Consider the following 22,463-nt stretch of genomic DNA (forward strand, 5'->3'; position numbering starts at 1 on the left):
GACTGTTGGTAAGCAGAAAGAGCAAAGTATAGAAAGAAGAGAGTACAGTATTTTAAATGCCATTTTAGAATCTAAGGATTAAACAATAACCAACTTTGTTTAAGACAGGATAGCTTTTATAAGGGGTGACAAGATGGTATATTGGACAGAACATTGGATCTGGAGTAAGGAAAGCTCATTTTCCTGAATTCAAAACTGTTTTCAGACATTGTACAATGAACAAGAGAAGGAAATAGCAAATCACTTCTTGCCAAGAAAACCTCCAAATACATCACAAAGAGTTGGGCATGACTGAAAACAATGAGCAACAAGCTTCTCTAGACTAATTTGGATTCTACTAATTCAGAATGTATTAAAGGATGATCTAATGATTTACCCATCCTTAGAGAAAGGTGTTATTAAGTACATGAATAGTATAAGCAAAATAAAATCACCAAAGTTTGATTGACTTTGCCATGGTATGCTAAGTGCTTTATAAATATTATTTTATTTGATAAGCACAACAACTCTGGAGGTCAGTGCTATTATTGTTCCTGGTTGGCACTTGAGGAAACTGAGGCAAACAGAGTTCTTAAGATTGTCCCAAAGTCACACAGCTAGTATGTAATTGAGGAATTACACACTCAATTACACCCCATCGAGGGTGGATTTCAACTCAAGCATTCTTAGATTTAGGCCTAAGACTCAATCTACTTCACCATATAGTTGTCTATTTGGAGGGATGGAAACACTATTCTAAGTACTCTAAGTATTCTAACATACTATTCTAAGTAATATCAAGGAAGATTTCGCAGGGAAAATAAAACTGAATAAGAGTTTTAAAGAATGAATATATTCTTATTAGTTAAATAATCAAAGGATTACAAAGAGTTCTTATAAGAAGGAATGCAAATGATCAATCAATAACAAACATTTTATTGAAGGCCTATTATGTGCCCGACATTGATCAACAACCATATAAAAATTTATCAATTTACTAATAATAGGAGAAAAATAAATTAAAATAATCTGAGGTTTTATCTTTAAAAAACCTCCCATCCACTAAATGGGAAAAGACAGAAGTTGTTAATGCTGGATATTCTGTGAGAAGAAACAATGCACCAACAGTTCTGGAAAACAATTTGGAAGTACTGGAAAAAAAAAAGACTCATCTATTTTATGCTCTTTGACTAAATGATCCTATTACCAGGCAAGAAAGTTATTGACAGAAAGAGATCCCACAGATGCCAATGTCTCAATAGCAACACTCCTTATGGTAGCAAAAACCATGAAGAAGAGTGGACACAAAATGTTTGTAGCAGCCCTGTTTGTCGTGGCTAGAAACTGGAAAATGAATGGATGCCCATCAATTGGAGAATGGCTGGGTAAATTGTGGTATATGAATGTTATGGAATATTATTGCTCTGTAAGGAATGACCAGCAGGATGAATACAGAGAGGCTTGGAGAGACTTACATGAACTGATGCTAAGTGAAATGAACAGAACCAGGAGCTCATCATACACTTCGACAATGATATTGTATGAGGACATATTTTGATGGAAGTGGATTTCTTTGACAAAGAGACCTAACTGAGTTTCAAATGATAAATGACGGACAGAAGCAGCTACACCCAAAGAAAGAACACTGGGAAACGAATGTGAACTATCTGCATTTTTGTTTTTCTTCCCGGATTATTTATACCTTCTGAATCCAATTCTCCCTGTGCAACAAGAGAACTGTTCGGTTCTGCAAACATATATTGTATCTAGGATATACTGCAACATATCTAACATTTATAGGACTGCCTGCCATCTAGGGGAGGAGGTGGAGGGAGGGAGGGGAAAAATCGGAACAGAAACGAGTGCAAGGGATAATGTTGTAAAAAAAATTACCCTGGCATGGATTCTGTCAATATAAAGTAATTATTAAATAAAAATTTAAAAAAAAAAAAAAGAAGAAGAAGAAGAGTGGGCACCCATCAACTGGGAATTGCTCATGAGATTGTGGTATGTAAATGTAACAGAATATTACTGCACTTAGTAAACAATTAATATCAATTCATATAAATATGGAAAGAACTATGAAAAATAATAAAAAATAATGAAAAGTAAAATCAAAAGAATAAAATACAAAAATACTACAATAATGTAAACAGAAGAGTTAGCTAGATGGCTCAATGGAGAATGCTAGAAGCAGGAAGCCCTCAGTTCAAATCTGGCCTCAGACACTGGCTAGCTGTGAGATCCTGGGCAAGTCACTTAACCCTATTTGCCTTAACCCACTGGAGAAGGAAATGACAAGGAAACCTGCCAAGAAAACTCTGAGGACAGGCATCCACAGAGTCATGAAGAGACAGACACATATGAACGACTGAACAACAACAATAACAATGTAAACAACAGTAAAAGACTTCTGGTCTCAGATTAATTACAATCAACTATTTTTGTTCTGGAGACAAAAGATAAAACAGACATCCTTCCTCTTCATAAAGAGGTGGGGACAAAGAATATAACATACTGGCAGATATTAAACATGTTTGTTCAATTCATTGCTTTTGTTGAGCTTTTCTTCTGTGTTATAAAGAAAGGTTACTGAAGGAGGGATTCTCAGGAAATAATGTGAAAAAAATTATTTTTAAAAAATAAGATAGAAAAATACAGAGAATATACAACCAGAGGAATGTGAAATATTTATATTACCATCAAAAAAGAGTAAAATACAAATTATTAATTCCTATTAATTATTAATAGCTATTTAATTATGGCAGGTGGAAGAAAAATATCAAAAGTAGAAAATGCTGACAAAATATATTCTCTCTCTCATCTCTAAAAATTGAGTTTTGTTTTTTAAATAGCATGTTCCTCCCTCCTTCCGTCCATAACTACTTTAAAATGGTGTCAGGTTTATAAAAGAACCATGAAATTGACAATCATGGTCAACTCTATTTTAATTACAGGATAAAGATGAGAAAGAAAATAATTAGTCATCAAAAAATAAAGGCAATAACAACTGTACTCATGATACAAGGACAATTTAACATGTGACACTCCATTACTCAGGCAAAGTGGAGTGAAAGCTCACTAATCCTCTTACGATTCTGGTATCAATGAAAAACTGAAATATTACAGTACCTCTATCCTCAAGTGGATTGCTAGCAAGGTTAATTGTGTGAAGTCCTGAGTTGGGATTATGGGCTAGGGCACTGGCCAGTTTTTGTGCAAAATCTCTGAAAGTGAATAAAACAAGTATGGATTAAATATTAATACAGAATTTTAAGTTGATAACACAACAGCTGAAGCAGAATGAAATCTATTTAAGGAGTACACAATCTTAATGTTAGCCTATATCATGTCCTAGTGAAATTTTGTCTTATCACATGTAAATACATTTCCTCACTGGGAGACTATATAAACTTTCCTGTGACCAGAAAAAGGTTGCACAAGATTAAACAGAAAGCCATTTTAAGAAAAGGCAATTCTGCTGATGAAAAATGTATAAGTCCTAAAAAAGAAATGATACAATCTGTAAACTAAGAAAAGCATTCCTTCCTTAAAAGCTTCTGGTCTTGGATGGCTTTTATTCTTCAATTAACCAACACTTGTTTATGACCAAAATAGCCACTGCATTGAACATGGATAAATATGAATACTTTTTTGAGTTTTCATTTATTTATTTCTTTATTTTGACACATGTGTGTGTTTTTTTACTCCAACATTGAACCTGATTTTTCTGAAAATTATACCAGGCTTTTCACTACATTTTATTTCTCATTCCATGAACTTCTCATGAATGCAAAGCTGATTGCTTTAATTGTTGAGTTTAAAGGCTAAAATTGTAGCTTTTGCCAGCACTATAATTTATCATAAAATCAAGATCATTATTTTAGTTATGTTTAGCTTCAAATAAAGCATTAAATGTTTTGATTAAGAAACTCTCTCCTTCTCCAATTTTGTGGTATTTCAGTTCTTTATTTCAATGAATTCAAGATTTTTTTTAAAAAATTACCATGACCTGTACAGAGCATATTTAAATGACTACTAATCATGAAATAAAGACTATCTAATTGTTGATGTATCAAGGAAGAGGACTAGTAAAGACTTATCAACAGAAAAGAGTAATTAAATATAATAAAATATCAAGTGACTCCAAAGCACCAACACCATTAGATACAAAATGGTGGATGATGTTAAGTACTTAAATCAGACATTCAGGACATTGAAAGAAAAAAGAATATGATAGGTCTCTTCCTTCCAAAAACACACCTTCTCTACCTATAAGGTGAGAAACTTTTGAAACTCTGCATGTATAAATAAAGGAGATAGGGTAGGGGGACATTTTAAAAAAGAAGTATTCAGGTAAGTACTTACGTTCTAAGCCCGGCATTTTCTAAAACCAATTCTTCCAATCGATTGGACCTACTCACCACTCTCAAGATTTGTTCGCAGACATCAGTGGACTGTAACAGAAACATTCTATGACTATTCCATAATGCTAAATAAAATGCTGTATTGCAAAGTATGTCAAAGTGTTTTGCAACTCTTTTAAGGGACTATATAAATCTCAGCTATCAATGCATGGATTACAAAACAGGAAATAGCATCCTAGCTCACTCATTAGTAAACTGAGTTGATTGTTCTATACAAAAAAGAAAAATGCAAATTAAAAGTCTCAAGATTCATATCTATATTGACAAAAATGACAAATCAAAAAATGGCAAATGTTGGTGGAACTGTGAAAAAATACCCAAATAGTGAAGCTGTGAAATTGTCTTGAAAATTCTGAAAAAGTACTAGAAATATCATTGAATTGTTTCTATCTTTTGGCCCAATGATATTACCACAATGCATATATCTAAAGGGGGCCAAAGAGTGAAATCTGATAGGTACATGTATAGGTACAGATATAAATATATGTAAAGCCAAGGTTATGCTGGTAAATGTTTAATAACAACTCTCTGAAAAGGGAAAGGGGGGAAGGAAATATGCATTTATATAACTTTTGCCAGGCACTGTGCATCATTAATATTTTTCCCATTAGTGTCTTAAATCTAGATAATCAACAAAGTAAACAAGTGCTGACTTGTAGCATTTGCTGATTTTGAAGGTATAAATTCTCACAAAGAAAATTTGTAATCAGAAGCAGGTTTGAGCTAAATATAGGGATAGGTGTATGTATGTACATATACATTAATGTATACATCCAGGTATATGTATGTGTTTATAAGCATATATGCATTTTTATATGGTGTCCAAAAAGTCTTTAATAGCTTAAAATTATACTAACTCTTCTGGAACACCTTATCACATATGTATATATAAAGATAGTACTTCTTTTGGTAGCAAACAACTGAAAATAAAGTGGATACCAATTAACTGGGAAACATCAAAACAAATTATAATATAGTAACATAATATATTATTATTGCATTATAAAAAATAAGAAATAATTTTGAAAAACTTGTATGAACTAATACAAAGTGAAGTAAAGGAATCAGGAGAACAATTACATATTGATTATAATAATGAAAAGAAAAACAATACTGAACAGAATTCAAATGAAAGCTATCCTCAATCTTCATTTCATAAATCAAAAATAAAGGATACAATTCAAGAAGATGCAGAAGAAAGAAGTAATAGTGTATCCATGCAGAGAGAGTCTGGAAAGTCCTTTTTTTATCCAATATGCTTATTTGATTTGCTTAATACTGTTTCTGTCTCTGTCTCTCTCTATATGTATGTGTGTATATGTGTGTGTATATTTGTTTCATGGGAGAGTCTCCTATTGTTTAGAAGGAGTCACTTAGAAGTAACAATAATATTTTTTAAATTAAATAAAATATATATGTATGTGTATGTATATATGTACAAAAACACATAAATTTTAAGAATTGAAATGTCCTTTCAGCATCCAAAGAACAAGAATATTTTAAGTGACTTGATATACGTATATGAGTTTAAGATATAGTCAGAGGGCACCTAATGATGCAGTGAATAGAGCATCAGCCCTGGAGTCAGGAGGACTTGAATTCAAATTTGGCCTCCGCCAACTGACATTTACAGCTGACTCTGACAAATCACTTAGCCCTGATTGACTCTCTCTATATATGTATATTCAGGAAAAAAAAGAAAATAAAATTAGAAATACAATTTTATAGTGGGAGAGGGGGAAGATAGAATGAAGAAAAAAAGAGAAATTTACACAATAATTTGTTGTATAATTGATTCCTTCTAATATCATGAGTAAAAAAAATCTTTTAGAAAAAATAGCTTAGAAATATACATTCAAGAATAATGTCTGAGCATTCCTATATGCTGTCTTATAGCAAAAAAAGCATAAGGCTACTCTATGGATTATATTGCAGTTCAAAGTTATCCAGTCACCAAAGAAACAGGTGAAGTGATGGTAGAAATTTATTAGATTTGACCTTTTGCCTGTAAATTATATTATGTTATGTTAATTCTCAAATTGTCATCCCCTCTCACAAAATGAGTCTTTGTCTTTATCACATATGTTGAAAGAAATTGTTCTGTATTGTCACAATAAAAGCTATTAATTCAGAATGAACTGATAGGAATTAGTCTATCTTTTTTAAAATTTTCTTTTCTTTTTTAAAAAAAAAATCTTATTTTTTAAAACCAAAGATGTGACTATATACTCTGCTGAGATACTATGACTTATCCTCAAGAAGTATCTGAAATAATCAGGGACCTAAAAGAATATATTTATTTCATTAACAAAACCAAACTCCAGGATACAAGGAATTTAAGAATCTTTTAGACAAAGTTGGGTCAACTTCTTTTTAAGACTTTAGTGTTTGAGCAGCATAATATGGGAAATGATCACAGCTATATAGTTATTCACCAAAAATTTACTAAATGCTAACTATGATTATGTGTACAAAGCACTGTGAGATGATTCAGATGTGATTCGTGCCTTGAAGGAACTCAGAGCTTTAAAAATGTATTGAGTACATACAGACATGACAATAATACGAGGTACAACATGGCAAGTACCTTATTATTTGCTAAATTCCAGTTACTGTGCTTGGGGAAACAAAAGAAATAGACTGATTACCTGGAAAGGACAGCCATTTTACATGGAGCTTTGGCTTAACTTGAATACATAGTATAAGAAAGCACATATGCAGAACATTAAAAAGATAGGTTAGAGACCGAATGGAAAGGCCCTTAACAACAGTAAGCTAAGAAAATTATTTTATCTTACAAGCAATAGAGAATCATCAACTAATTTTTAAGTGGGAGTAAAAGTCAAACCTATGCTTTAAGATTATTTTAGCAATTTGATAAAAGATGGTTTGGAGAATAAAAAGGAACTGGAGACTGTTAGGAGGCTGATACAATAGATTAAAAAATAGGTTTTAGAGGCTTGCATTAAGATCAAATACATTAATTTATGCATATGTATATGCAAATAAAATTAGAAAATCATTAAAAATCTCACATAAACAGTTCTAAGAAAATACTATAAAATCACATGAAAAGAACTGGGATCACCATAGGGTGAACATCATTTGAGGAAGACTTCTTGAATAAAAGTGAGTTTTGAACAATTTTTTAAAAATAGTTAATGTGGCCTGAGACAATTGGGCATTATGAGTGACCATGGTAGAAAAGATAAAGACTCAAAAGCAATAATGAACAATGCATGAGGGAAAGTAAAAGTATATTAACTTGCAAAAGGGCAACAGTGAGAAGAAGCAAGAGATGAAAGTGGTAAGGTAGTGGACATACTTAAGATGAGTCTGAAGAGTGATATAAGGAAGAACAAGGAGCCTGTATAGGTCTGAAGTACATATATGACCCAATAATAAGTGTTCTGAAATATTTGTTTAATTAAACTGAGTTGAAGTAGACAATCCTAGCAGTTAGGTTTAGAAGAGACTAGAACAAAAGAGATCAGCTAGGAATTAATTTAAATGAAGAAGACATGGGGAGACCAAAGTGGAAATCCACAAAACATGGAGGATGGAGAAATAGATGCTTTGTGATCTGAATAAAAGCAGAAGTTGAAGGAAGATTGAAGTAAAATAGTAACTGGAAGGCTGAGATTCTGCACATATTTGGTGATGCTGACAGCAACGATTTCACAGATCTTTAAACCTGTAAGGGACTTCAATGATCATTCTGTGCAAAAGCTATTTTATATATGATGAAATTTCAGCACAATTTGATTCCTATTTAAATAAAGTATTTTTTCCTCCTCATAACATTTTACATATGAAGAAAATAAAGCTCAGTTATATGAAGTTATCTGATTATGGGAATAAAAATAATAAGTTCTGGAGTCAAGACATGAATTTAGTTCATCTGATTCCAAATTTAACACACATTAATTTAACAATTAATGAGAAACTCCTAATGTGGCTATATAGAGTTTCAAAGTTATTATTATTGCTCAAAATGTCTGAATATTTTGGGTTTTTTTTTCCTTCTTGAATACATTGTTAGGATATATTAACAAAAACGGGATTACTGGTTCAAATAGATTTTATTTCTTAAATACTAATAGATCGATTTCCAAAAGAATCCTATTACCCTGAAGTTTCTCTAATAATGTAAAAGGGTTTCTTCCTCTTTTTTTTTTTTTTTTTTTTGGACAACCCTGTCAGCACTAAATTTTATCATTTTTTTTTTAAACACTGTGAATTATAAAGCTAGTTTCCCTTCAAATTAGATGGTCTCTCCAGGATAATGCAATTTCTTTTAGACCAATAAAGATCCCTGTGCCAAGATTATCACGGGAACAGTATGATCTTGACTGCTTTATGCTGATCTTAAATCAATTTTTCCAACATTCATTCTGTTTTAGTTAATGGATGTTAATAAAAACTATGGATAACACGAACATAAAATAAGGTTTTTTCCTCAACTTTACTGAAAAGGGGTTCTAAACTGGGAGCCAGACATGGAATATAGTTTGAGTCTTACTGTAACCTTCATTTTCTTGATTGACAAATTGAGGAGCTGGAGAAAATGATCTTTATGGTCGCTTCAATCTGTAAATCCCATGAAACTATTTCTAATATTTTAAATCTCAAATACTGCCACACTAAACTAGTATTACTTGAACAATGAAGGCACAAGATGATTCTTGTATTGCTGATACTAAAAATAATTATATTTCCATATAAGCTCTAACAGGAAGTAGTGTATTACCATAGAAAGACTCAAGTTTTTCAAGTGAGAGGACCTAGTTTCAAATCCAAGATTATTACCTGGCTAAAATTTGGGCAAGTCTCAACTTCTGGGCCATTTTCCTTTTCTATAAATTGAGGGAGTTGGATTAGCGGGCATCTAAGATTCTTTATGAACAATCACAATTATAAATACCTCCCCCTTACTTAGTAGTATTCTATTTTTTACCAAGTGCTTTTACATACATTAACTAGTTTTCACCCTCATAACAACTCTAAGAAAAACAAAGTATAATATCACTTTAAAGATGAGAAATTAAGTGTACCTGACAAAGTCACATTGCTAGCAAGTGGTGAAGCCAGTTGAAAAATCAGGTTTTCTGATTACCTAATTCAGGGCTTGGCACAGAGACTGCCATAGAGAAGGTACTTAATAAATCTTTATTTACTAACTGATTTTTGCCTCACTATTACCTAGGAAGAGAGAGGTTGTTTCAGTGGATGATTCAGTAGAAAGGGAATAACATGCTAATTTTGGATATTTTGATATAATCACAGTTAGACCAAAGATCTGGGTCTACCTCCAAAGCTTGTAATTTAACTAGGCCTATCAAAAACCTACTTGAAACACTGTTGGGGGAAAAAAAAAAAAAACTTAGCTAACAGAAAGCAATATACCAAGGAGACACTAACCTTGGATTAGCATTGAAGCCAATCCCAATTTCCCATTCCAGACATCCCTAACAGGATGCATCTGTTGCCACCTGCAGGCTCCAGACTGTCCATATGCTAGGAAAAACCTCACTATGCCAAAACTATGCAAGATAATCCCTGTCTTAAGGTAAGAATATCTTTAGTTTCAAAAAACTTTTTCTCCAGTGAATTTTTAATTGCCATATTAAGGATTTACCTATTACTTAATGCACTAGATCACCTGATTCTGTTAAACATGTGCTTTCCCTAGTTTTGCTGACATTTGCTCTTGCTATGTCCTAACTTTTATTCCTAAGCACTCCACATGTTGGACATCCACTCCCATGCCCATTTCCTGACTTTTGTTCCCAATCTAGGCTTGGTTTTCCCAGTCATGACTTTCTACTCTGTTCCTAAGATCCATCACTGCCTTTAGTCCTGACAAGTAATTTGTATTTCCACTTTCACTCAAGATTCAGGAATACTGATGAAACAGCAATGCTTGTGCCAGTCATACTGGTAGCAGGGGAATCAATTCATTAGAAACTAGAATAATACCCTATGCAGGCTTACTGGTAAAAGTCATAAAACTTGCTAGCAAACTCAAATTTTCATCCCCACCAGTCCCTAGTGACAGCAATCTTATTTAACAACTTTCAATTCATATCATATTTTTTTTCCTGACTCCAAAGTTCCCCTATTTTACATAGTCTTGGAACTAGAGATTCTCACAGAGGCCAGAAGGTTGTAGGGGTAAGAGGATAGCTGTTATAGTTTCTTAAGCCAAAATGATAAACATAAGGAAGATTCAGAATACACATTTCACTTCCACTGCTTAAAACAGTTCAAATATTTGGTCCCCTTTTATTTTGGGAGATATTAACTGCATTTACACGGTTATATATGATACCATGTGTTTATAAACACATGACCACACACAGACATACACATACATATGAAATACAAGCTTCAGCTGAAAACCTAATGTTAACTATTACTACTGGACCAGACCAACTTCATCAGTTAACATTTCCCTAATTCTAAGTAAAAGGGCCTATTCAAAAAAGCAAGCCATGATAGGAATGTAAAATCTGCTTTTTTCTGTACCAGCTGCACAAACGTAACCCTCAATAGTTTTTGCCAACTGGATGTAGCTTCCTGTCTAATCTAAAATTGCCTGAAGCAGCTAAAAAACCTGAGCTAAAGTACTTTTCTGAAGCATCTCATATTACAGGCTTTGCAGACTGCTTGGCAAGTCATTTCTTAAAAGGGTAACAGATGCAAGTCTCTTTTACAGAGGGGTAAAGAAACTCCACCTTTTTTTTTGACAATCTAAACACAGCAAAGCCAAACTGACATATATATATAGGCTTGGGATTTTTCTTTTTAAAAAAATCACTTACCAATTTTAGATCCTTAGAAGACAGCTTTGTGAACCACTGATTGTACTCCAAAGCAGCAACAATAGGTATTAAGTCTCTAGAAGAAAACATATGCAGAAATTTCATGTATGAATTCATAACATAATCCTTCTACTATACATGTAGCCACTTTATTTTCAGTTTGAGGCATTCACATTTGCTTGATATTTGCAACTATTTACAAGGGGACATCAAATCAAAATACTTTTGGCAGCTAGAAAATTTAATTCAATTCTCTGACAGATGAATTCTGACATCTATTTGCATCTTGAATGCAGTACACAAGGGAATCCTACATGGGCAGGCAGTTGAACTAGGTGAAGTTAAGGTCTCATTGACTCCATAAGATAAAATTAAAGAAGCTAGAATCAAGTACCTTCTAGCCATAGGGAAACTTTTATTTTTAACTCCATATTGACAAATTACTTGCTTCTATTTTAGTGTCTTTATTTGAGATATTAATTTGAACTGTTTCCGCTCCAGAAACACTCTAAATACTATAAAATAAGAACCTACTTACCTAGACAGTATTACTAAATATAAGCCAGGCCTGTGTCTAGCTTGATGCTAAATCTTGATGCTTATTTATGGTTGTCATTATTATGACTATTATTTATAATCCAGCTGCTTCCTTACAATTACATGAATCTGTCCTTCGTGGTCCTGTGTGCAAACCATAGGCATCTAAGACATTTTGTTTATGTTCATTTCTAATAAAGCATGAGACAACCTGTGCCTTTTACTACAAAGGCAAACTTTCATGTCAATGAAAAAAAAGGAGTCAATCTATATTTATGAATGTTCAAAAATGCACATCATTGCACTAAGAACCATATTCCTCTCCCTGCTTCAGGAAAAACTCATCACTAAGAAACTCATCATCACAGAAACTGCATTGGCTTTGGTACTCACACCTCATCAATACCCTCAGTAGCTTCAGTCCTTCTAATTGGAAGCAAAAGCAAAACAAAAGAAAAGAAAAAAATCTCCTCCCAAAGGTCCCACTTAAAGAGGTTTCAGAAGCACCGTCAATTCTTTATTTCCTATCAGCTGCACTACTTGGATTTGATTCCACCATCATCATGTCCCCAGTACAAGGTACCTTCCCTCCCCCATCATCTTTCTCTCTTCCTTGCCTTTCAGCTTGTGTTTCATCTAACCCCATTGGATCATAAGCTGCTTGAGGGCAGTGACCATTTTTCTTTTTCTTGTTTCCTCGGCACTTAGCCTGGCACATAGTAGGCACTTAATAAATGATTTGTATCATATCATAATATATGTTTATTTCCAAAGTTCATTTATTTACAGACTTCTCATTTCACAATATATTTCTACTCCATGCTCTTATTGTCTAATACCATTTTACTTTGTGTATAGAGATTCTGATAATAGCAACATCTTCCACATTTATTTGAGTACAAATCCTCTGTATGACTACAGTGGCTCCTCCTTCTCTATGGCCTTTTCTCAGAGCCTCACCTTGAGAAAGTGTTCCAAAATGAGCTATTGCTGCCTGTGACAGGTTCCAGCTGCTATCAGGGTCAATATTACCTTAAGTAATTCCCAAAGGCTCTCTTCATTCAGGACTATTCTCCTACAGTTCAATATTCAGCCACACCTTTGGCAACCTGCCCTTATCTTGTCACATTTCACAAGTACTTTAGCTTGGCAGCTTTTGTGCTTGGGCAGTGACAGTGTTTCTGAGGATCATTAGGGGAACCTCCAAAGCATCCTCTCAGGAACTAAATTTTGTTAATAAAATCAGCTTTTAATACAACTGATGCACTCCCTAGTTAGGAAAGAACCTTCTATATGAATTTCATGCAAATAGTATTCTGAAAGCTAACTGTTTTCACATGATGACATATTAAGCATTAAAAGTTGAAGTCAATAAAAATACATCAAAATTTTCTTTATATGAAAACTGTCTAGGAAAACGCCAAAAATTTGGACAATTCAACTCATAATCTAAGGATACATTTGTAACATGAGACATGTATAGTCTTTAATGGGTCAGTGTCCATTTGGGTGACTCATCTGTGGTGTGATAGAAATAGCAATGGATTTTGAGCCAGAAGATATGGGTGCAAATAGGAACTTTGCTACTTTTGGCAAATCACTTTATTCTCAGGTCTCAAAGTTCTCATGTATAAAATGAAAAGATTGGATTCAGTGATTTCTCTGAGATAACAGACAGCTCTAACATTATGTATCTGTGAAGATAGTTAAAATTACATCTTTTCAAATTACCTCCACTACATATTCAGTTTGAATCTCCTCCTGATCACTTGTCTGGAATTTCCAACTACATTGATATATATCATAAGCACTTCAAATTAAACATGAACAGAACTAAAGCCATCATTCTCTCCATCCAACAATTAGAATCTGCCCACAGCTTGCTTATGTCCTTTTGTGCAGCATAGTCCTTTAGGATTTTCATTATCCTAGTCACTTTTCTCTGGACACTAACTAAACTATCAACATTATTACTAAACTGTAGTGCCCAAAACTAAACAAGATAATCCAGATGAGTCACCCAAATGGACACTGACCCATTAAAGACTATACTTTGTTCCAGTCATTCAACCAATTGTAAAGCTATCTTTTTAGATGAGTTGTTTTCTAGCCCCACATGTTTGTTTTTTTTAAATAAAGCTTTTTATTTTCAAAGCATATACATAGATAGTTTTCAAGATTCAACTTGCAAAACTTTCCTAATTTTTTTTCTCTCTCCCTTTTCCTAATTCCCTCCTCCCAGATAGCAAGTAATCCAATATACGTTAAACACACGCAATCCTTCTCTACATATTTCCACAATTATCATACTGCACAAGAAAAATCAGATCAAAAAGGAAAAAAAATGAGAAAGAAAATGCAAACAAACAACAATAAAAAAAGTGAAAATACTATATTGTGATCCATACTCAGTAACCACAGTCCTTTCTCTGGATGCAGAGGGCTCTCTCTATCATAAGACCCCTAGAACTATCTAGCCAACATGCTATCTACCAGGATATCATGAGAGATTTTGTGATATTCTTTAAGTGAAAATCAAGTATGTCTACTGAATTTTCTTTATTTACCAATCAAAAGGAAAAATGTTGAATATGGAATGACCTGTTCTTAATGAATCCATGTTATTTCCATTTTATAATCCATGTTGTTGGGAAAGGGAAGATCTGTGACTTTTTGATTTGGAGAATTTTTGATGAAGAAATTCCTTCTACTAAATTTTAGAGAGCTGTCTGATAACATTAAAAGATTATGTGATTTGCCCAGTTACTTAAGTGACTTGGATGAGTCTGATTATAAATTATTCCTTTAATTCAAGAATTAGAGAATCAAAAAATAAAAATAAAAAGTATAACATTTCAACACACTTCAGAAATAGCAAGCTCATGAAGCACTTACCAAATTTGTTTCAAACATTTGTTTTATGGAATTTTGAAAACTATTTTCCCTATGTGCAATAATCTTAATTAAAAAGTGATAACTTTCATGTGCCTTGGCAGACACTGTAATATAGGAAAACCAAATTGATGGTAAGAAATGGATAATCTTTAGTTACCTAAATAAATATTCTGCAGAAATTTTTAAATGGAACTACTATTCTGCTATAATACAAATACACAAATGAAAATTTAATAAAGAGCTAGTTCATATAATAAAACAATCTTTGAACAAAAGATTAATAAGCATGTTTGTTACAGATCATGCTACATAACTAGCCACTCACTCTACCTTGTTTCTTCTCTCTTTGTGCCTCTCTTTTACACCTATATTCAGTTTGAGTTGTTTGGAATGAAAGCCTTAATTTATTATTCATGAAGACTTCACACTGACCTCCCATCAGAACCACAAACTAGAACAACAGAGTCAGCAGAAAAGCAGATTTATGAGGCCACATAAACCAAACCAAACCAAATCACAATTCTCCACTCCCCTCCCCAAGCAAAATCAAAATGAGAAATTCTCTTGGAACTCACAGATAATATCCATAGGTTGAATTTCTTTTTTGAGTAGAAGCATTAATACCACAGTTTAAAATCTAACTAAGGTAAATTTGAAAACTTCTGACATGAGGCAACATGTAAATCAAACTATCTTCTGTCTCATTTTTTATAAAGTAATATTTTATAATATATTTCAGTAATATTACTTATATAACATCAAATAAAATAACATGTAAAGTGTTTTACAAACCTTAAAAGCTATAAAATGTATATACATTTTTTTCTTTACTTAACCATCAGATAATTCTGATCTATCATGTCAAAAATTATAGTATAGCTTGGCTCTTTCTAACAATGCGGTGATTCAGGCCAGTTCCAATAGACATATAAAAGAGAGCCATCTGCATCCAAGAGAAAGATCCACAGGGACTAAATGTGGATCACAACACGGTTTTGCTTGTTTGTTTGTTGAAAACTATCTTTGCATGTATTTTGAAAATAAAAGTTATTATTAAAAAAAATTTTAAATCATAGTATATTTGTGAAAACAGAAGTATATTAGCATACTAATATACTGTTGGTAGACCTATGAATTGGTCTAATCACAAAGGAAAGCAACATGGATTTTTTTTAAGTAACTAAAATAAACACAATCCTTTAATTTGGAGAACTCACTGCTAGGTTAAAGGTCAATGATCCCCCCCCCCAAAAAAAAAAATTCACATACATAGCAAAATATCCCAAGCAGAACAGAAGCAAAGAACTGGAAACATGGGAAATGACCAAAATACAAACAGAGGAAGAGGAATGTAATGGGATATTACTGAAGAGTAACAAACAAGTACAGAGCAAAGAGACATGAGAATATTGATGCAGAATGAAGCAAGCACAATTGGGTTGGAGTAGGGAAGAATGACCTTAAAATCTTTGTAATTATAATGAATGAGCTTGTCCTCAAAGGAGAGATGAAAAGATCTACTTCTCTCTCATTTCCCCAAGTAGGACTAAGAGGGTTAGGGGGAAGAAGGGAACATGAGTTAGTGAATGTGGAACAGTACAAATAGAGAGACAAGATTAATGTTAGTTTTACAGAGAACAAACTTCCTGGTGGCCTGTCTTCCTACTCTTTTTTTAAACAAGAATTGGCTCAATGGAAAGGATAAGGAAGGGATGTATTTGGAAATTACAGTAATATAAAAGAAAAGATTGAAAAAAAATGTTGAATGTCTTTGTTTTTAAGTTTAATTTTCAACTGTATCTCCCCCTGAGGAAAAAAAGAATTAGCATAATCAACAGATAAATTCCATTTCCCACCCCCTTGCAAAAAGGAAAAAAGGCATGGTTTTTTTTTTTTTTTAAATTCTTTGGAAACTAGCATTATAATTATATAGATTTCAGTTTCTTTCTGTGGATCTCTATTTACAAAGTCATAGTCATTCCCACCATGTAGTCAAATCCCACCATTGTCTCTCCAACATTTTGCTATCTTTCAGATTGGGAGGTTTGGCTATAAATATTTAAATTATTTTAAAATCTGCAAGGCATAAAAACAAAGCACTGAAACAAACTCCATAAAAAATGATCAAAAGTACTTCTGTGGCTTACATTAAATAGGAGTAATATTGTATAAAAGTAAAGGTCCAAAGTAAAACATGAATGTTAGTCCTAGCTTTGCCATGCTATATTGGTTAAATAAGGCATTTTAACATCCATCTACAAAATGGGAATAATGATTTGTTGTGAAGATAAAATGAAATTGTATCCAAGAGCAACAATATGTGGGGGGAATCAATTATTATATCAGCAATTTATGTAACTCTTTATTCTCCAACAATTCTCTTTAGTTTTTGTTCCCTTAGTTTGATACAAACTCATTCTTGTTAAAGGATAGATACTATGTGAATTAAGTTTAACATAACCTCTGGCCCATTAGTAACAAAGAAATCTCAACCGTTATATGGGTACCAAGGACATAAAGAGAGGAAGGCTATTAAGTACTTGTCTACAAGTAACATGACCCTTATCTGGAATGGTAAATGTTTGCACAATCATTACCTGTCTGAGTTTGTGGCAAGAATTGAGGCCATAGGTGGCTGGATATTTTTACCTTTTCTTTAAGCAGAATTTAATTTCTATTGATTATTTTTAAAAGCTATTGTACAATTTTGTTATATTGTTAAAAGTTCAATAACCTTGATTATACTGAATGTGATTACTTTGATTTGCTATCATAGACTAGTCATAATAGAAAGGCATGGAGTGTGGGGCCGTAGATAGGTAGATTTGTTCCCAGGCAACAAAGTTAGTCTGCTCTCCATTTTCTATCTGATGGGTTTTGACTAACTGAACATCATTGGCTCTGATTGGTTTTTAGTTCCCCCAGGAGAAGCTAATCACTTGAAATCTCATCACCAAAAATTTTTTGATACTCAATGGCTTTTTAATTTCCTCAGTAGCCTCTCCCCACTGATTGGGGAGGCTAGAAAGTAAAGCAATAAAATCTGCCAAAGCTTTCCTTTATGGAGCAATCAGAACTTTCTAGGTAACTCCATTTTCCACTAGGGTTTCTGTTTTTATCTTTATAGAATATCATGTCAAATAGCCCCTCATTGTTCTTTTTACTTTTTAGCTTTCTTTTTTGAGCCATCTTTTCTCTTTAGATTGTAAGACCTTTAAAGGTAGGGACAGTCTTTTTCAAATTTCTATCTCCAGCATTTGGCAGTGTCTTCCATAGAGGATTGAATTGAATTGAAATAATCTAAAGGAGGAGAATTTTTTTTTTCCTTTCTATGGGACTTCAAATGATATCCCTATGGCAACGTGTATGTGGCTGTGTGGGTAGCATTCTATTGAATGGCAATATGGCACAGTGAAAAGCGTACTGAAAGTAGAATTTGAGGATACTCTGCTATTTACTTACAGTCCAAATTTGGGTAGATGACTTCCTTCTGGCCCCCAGTTTCTTTATCTCTCAAATAAAGGAAGCGGGTGATGACGATGATAGTGAGCATTTACTTAGCACTTTAAGATTTAAAAAACTTTTTAAATATCTCATTTAATTTTCAAAGCAACGGGGAGACAGAGACCATGTTATTGCCATTATAGAGATGGGAAAACTGAGAAGTTAAGTGATCTTTCCAAAAATACATAGCTAATAAATGTCTGAGGAGAGATTGGAACTCTGGTCATCTAGTCCAGCACAATTAATGCCTGTACCACCTTGCTGTTTAATAATAGTAGATTATCCTTTAAGGTCTCTTCATAATGTTATAGAATATTATTGTTCTGTAAGAAATGATCAGCAGGATGATTTCAGAGAGGCCTGGAGAGAACTTACATGAACTGATGCTAAGTGAAATGAGCAGAACCAGGAGATCATTGTACATGGCAACAACAATATTATATGATGATCAATTCTGATGGATGTGGGACTTCTCAACAATGAGACAATTCAGACCAGTTCCAATTACCTTGTGATGAAAAAAGCCATCTGCATCCAGAAAGAGGATGGTGAGAATGGAGTGTGGATCACAACATAGCATTCGTACTCTTTTTGTTGTTGTTTGTTTGCATTTTATTTTCTTTCTCATATTTTTTTCCTTTTTGATTTGATTTTTCTTGTGCAACAAAATAATTGTACACATGTGTATGCATATATTGAACTTAATATATATTTTTACCATGTTTAACGTATATTGGATTACTTGCTCTCTAGGGGTAGAAGTGGCGAAAAGGGGGGGGGGGGGTTGGAACATAGGGTTTTGCAAGGGTTAATGTTGAAAAATTATCTATGCATCTTTTGAAAATTAAAAAGCTTTAATAAAAAAATAGTCTCTTCATTTCTAAATTTATAATAATCCACTCATCACTTACATTTTTTATATCTAAAATAGGACATTCCAGCAAAGAAGAATGAAAAAGATAATAATAACACCATAAGTTGGATCCCTCTGTCCAACATAGGATTAAACATCACTTTAGTCAATCAGACAGGAATAAAAAAATACATTTCAGTAAAATCTTTAGTTTTACTCAATCATGCAGAGATCCCAGAATCAAGTTATCTTAATTCATCTAGCACTACCACTTCAAAATCCAACTAAATCTAGGGAACAGAGGCACACAGAAACCCAGATCATGGGTCAAGAGAGAGAAATGAAGCTCATTAAGTCAGAACTGTAGTCATGGCCTGTAGTTAAACATAAAATGAAAAATGCAGCACTTAGACCATTTGCTTCATCTTGGAAGCATAGGGCCCAATTTCATACCTGACTGGCTTTGGAGCACAATAACAACTTGGATATGTAAACATCTTTCTTGTAAAAGTACTCAAGCTGCACCCTCCATTGTGGATGCCTGTCGCAATGCAAACAGCCCTCTGCTATCATGCTTCCCCCTACTATCCACCTTTGAGATTTCCCATCATGGTGCAAAGGTTTCTGTGTGTGTAGGGGGGTTGTCAGTTTGACTAATTTCCTCCATCTTCGGAAGTGGTAGCAGCTTTTCACCATCAGCCAACAGCATTTATTGAGCTCCAGCAGCGCGATGCTTCATGGCAGGCATTTAATTATGGTATGACCTTTGATCCTAGATGGTAATCATCGCTACTAGCAGTTATCAGCATTTTAGTGAACCCAGTCATCAATCTTTAGGAAAAAGAGCAGCACATTTCTTTCTTTCCATGCTCCCAACAGGTCAACAAAAGTCGGTACTATCAAAATGGTGTTACTATTGATTCCTTAAAATGAGTGTCTGACACCATAATACTGAATAGTACTGAGTCATCATGACTTATATGCCCAGGGATATATTATCTTCCTTACTTCCTCAAAGCTCCTTCCTGTATAAAGACAGAGGAACTTAAAAGATGCTGTTCTCCAGAACCAAATATGAAAAGAATGTAGGGAGGTAGAACTTGCTTTGTTAACGAGGCACAGGAGCAAAGTCAGAGTCACTGGTTAAGAATTCAGCACAAAAACAGAAAACAAACCATAACTACCCTGAGGATACCAAATGAACCAGCCTTTCTTTATGAACCCTTTTTCTGACCTAAAATTTAGAAAAATTTAAAAACAGCATGATTTATTCAGAAAAAATAATGACTAAGTCTCTAAGGAAGGACTGAAACTCAGGTTTTCCTGACTTCAGGTCCACCCCTCTATCCATTCCAATTTATCAGATTAAGAAAACGAATGCCCGCTGATTTAGGGAAAAAACATAGTTCTTCTGGGAAAATAGTATGGCACTGCCAGACTTTTTTTTGGTCCACTCACTTGTTGTTAGAGCACCATAAGGGAAATACAATTGACAATCTTTTATCTTCATAGAAATGGATGACTACCAGTATTCCATCCCTATTTGTAGAAATAGGGAAGTGAAAAAAATCTGATTTAAGATGGTTAAGGATTTCTGATTTAAGATGAAGAAAAAAACAACTTAATAGTGTTGTTGTTGCAGTGTTTTGAAATTGCTTCCCCAATAATGATTATATTACTTTTTTTTTCAAAAAATTTAAAACAAGCTGGCAAAAATTATAAAAAACCTAACAATGAAGGAACCCTTCTCTACTTTTATGTTCTCCATGATCTGATCTATTTGGGATTTTCCGTTATGAGCCAGAACTCTTGTACTTGAAACAAGGATTCTTAGAAGGTGCTAATTCAGTGGAATTGATGAGACAATGGTTATCTAGTTTAGCATGGTGATCAATAGTTCTCTAAGTTCAGTATAATTGATTTAATCTTACAACAAATAATGGTTTCCTGGTGATATAATGATTGGGTTATACTCAGTGTAACGCATATAAAGCTGTGACAAATTCAGCCAGAGTCAGAGCCAGAGACAAACTCAGAAGGGCCAGACACAGACTCGGAAGGGAGGCAGAGCCAGATTCATTCACGCCATCTCACATCACTGTGACAGCAGGCCTGTCCTACTTAGCTTCTCCTCTGAAACCAAGACTCTAGAGGCCTCCAAGAAAGGTAACCCGGGGCCCCAGGCAAGGAAACTAGATTGTGAAGGAGAAATTAAAGACTTTAGACTTTAACACCTGGCTATTCTTGTGGTGATTACTCTACTGAAACAAAGGCTGCTCAGAGACCTCCAAAACACCAATAAGAACATTATAATTTTCCACATAGGACTCATTCAGAACCATTCTTCATGTTAAATACAGGTCACCTACTCACTCTCTCCTCTGTCATTCAATTGAAGACGTGAAAACTAATGATATCTTTATGCAAAAAGTAAAGGATCCTGGAGAATTCATTAGAAACAAAAGTTTTTGATCCAAAATAAGCAGCGGATGTATGTTTTGTCAAAACACAGAGCCACATCAATGCTTTACAGATTTTCATGTCCTTCATATATACAATAAAATGGTTCCTTCTGGGGAAAATATCACTGAAAGACACATATCCAGCAAAATTTCTGTGAATAATTTGGATACTTTTTCTCTTTAACATCAAGAATAGAAAAGATAAAAGGGAACTTGTGTGTACAGACTTATTTTTTCATTGTAATGGACAAATGACGCTGCCTTACAAGCAACCAAATCCAAACACTGAACAAATATCAACTCAGCACTACACAGCACAATGTGAATGATGAGAATAATTCAATCATTTCAAGGAGAAAAATAATTCCCACAGATATTTAATGGCAACACAGTGAACCAGAAACAACATTGGACTGGAAGTTTGGAGGGCTAGATTCTAGCACTGATCATTACCTATTCTCTGATCCAGGGAAAATCACCTTTATTTCTCTAGAACATGATTTTTCTTTCATCTCCAAAATAAAGGGGTCATTATGGATAATCTCTAATGTCATTTTAAGCAATAATATTTTATGATTTTTCTTTAATTTAGTAGTCAAAAATGCTTTGGGATGAGAACAGTATCTAAGGCTCTTAACTTGTGATCCCACTGTCAAATAAAGAACAACTCACTGTTCCCCTGAGAAAAGGAATAAAAAGATGAAGTTTACATTGGGGAGAAAAGTACACCAATGTCCTTAGAACAACCTTGCTGAGTATAACCCAAACTCTGTCTGTGGATAGCATCAAAATCAAGAATGTCACCTTGATGGATAAGAAATATGATGATACATCAGTACCAGTCTGCAAAAAGCTGCTGGCAGGGCTCTTATGAGCCAAGTTTAAACCCAATGATGCATATCTGAGTCTTTGGAGGATTGATGAGACTAGCTGCTCTTAAAATCTAAGAACAAGAGAAATCGATGCATTAAAAGCTATATAT

The 22,463-nt window shown here is 33.7% G+C and overlaps 1 protein-coding gene across 7 annotated transcripts in view; it reads right to left on the bottom strand.

Annotated features, from left to right (window-relative positions):
• Positions 1-22,463, bottom strand: part of CARMIL1 (capping protein regulator and myosin 1 linker 1) — a 350,539-nt gene that overhangs the window by 139,429 nt on the left and 188,647 nt on the right. For all 7 annotated transcript variants that reach the window (XM_051970591.1, XM_051970589.1, XM_051970588.1 and 4 more), the window contains exons 9-11: positions 11,231-11,306; positions 4,348-4,436; positions 3,112-3,206 (exon numbers count right to left, since the gene is read on the bottom strand). In XM_051970591.1, the coding sequence (XP_051826551.1) occupies positions 3,112-3,206; positions 4,348-4,436; positions 11,231-11,306 (260 nt within the window). The remainder of the gene's footprint in view (positions 1-3,111; positions 3,207-4,347; positions 4,437-11,230; positions 11,307-22,463) is intronic.

Source organism: Antechinus flavipes, chromosome 1 (genome assembly GCF_016432865.1).
Source record: "Antechinus flavipes isolate AdamAnt ecotype Samford, QLD, Australia chromosome 1, AdamAnt_v2, whole genome shotgun sequence".
Classification (NCBI taxonomy): domain Eukaryota; kingdom Metazoa; phylum Chordata; class Mammalia; order Dasyuromorphia; family Dasyuridae; genus Antechinus; species Antechinus flavipes.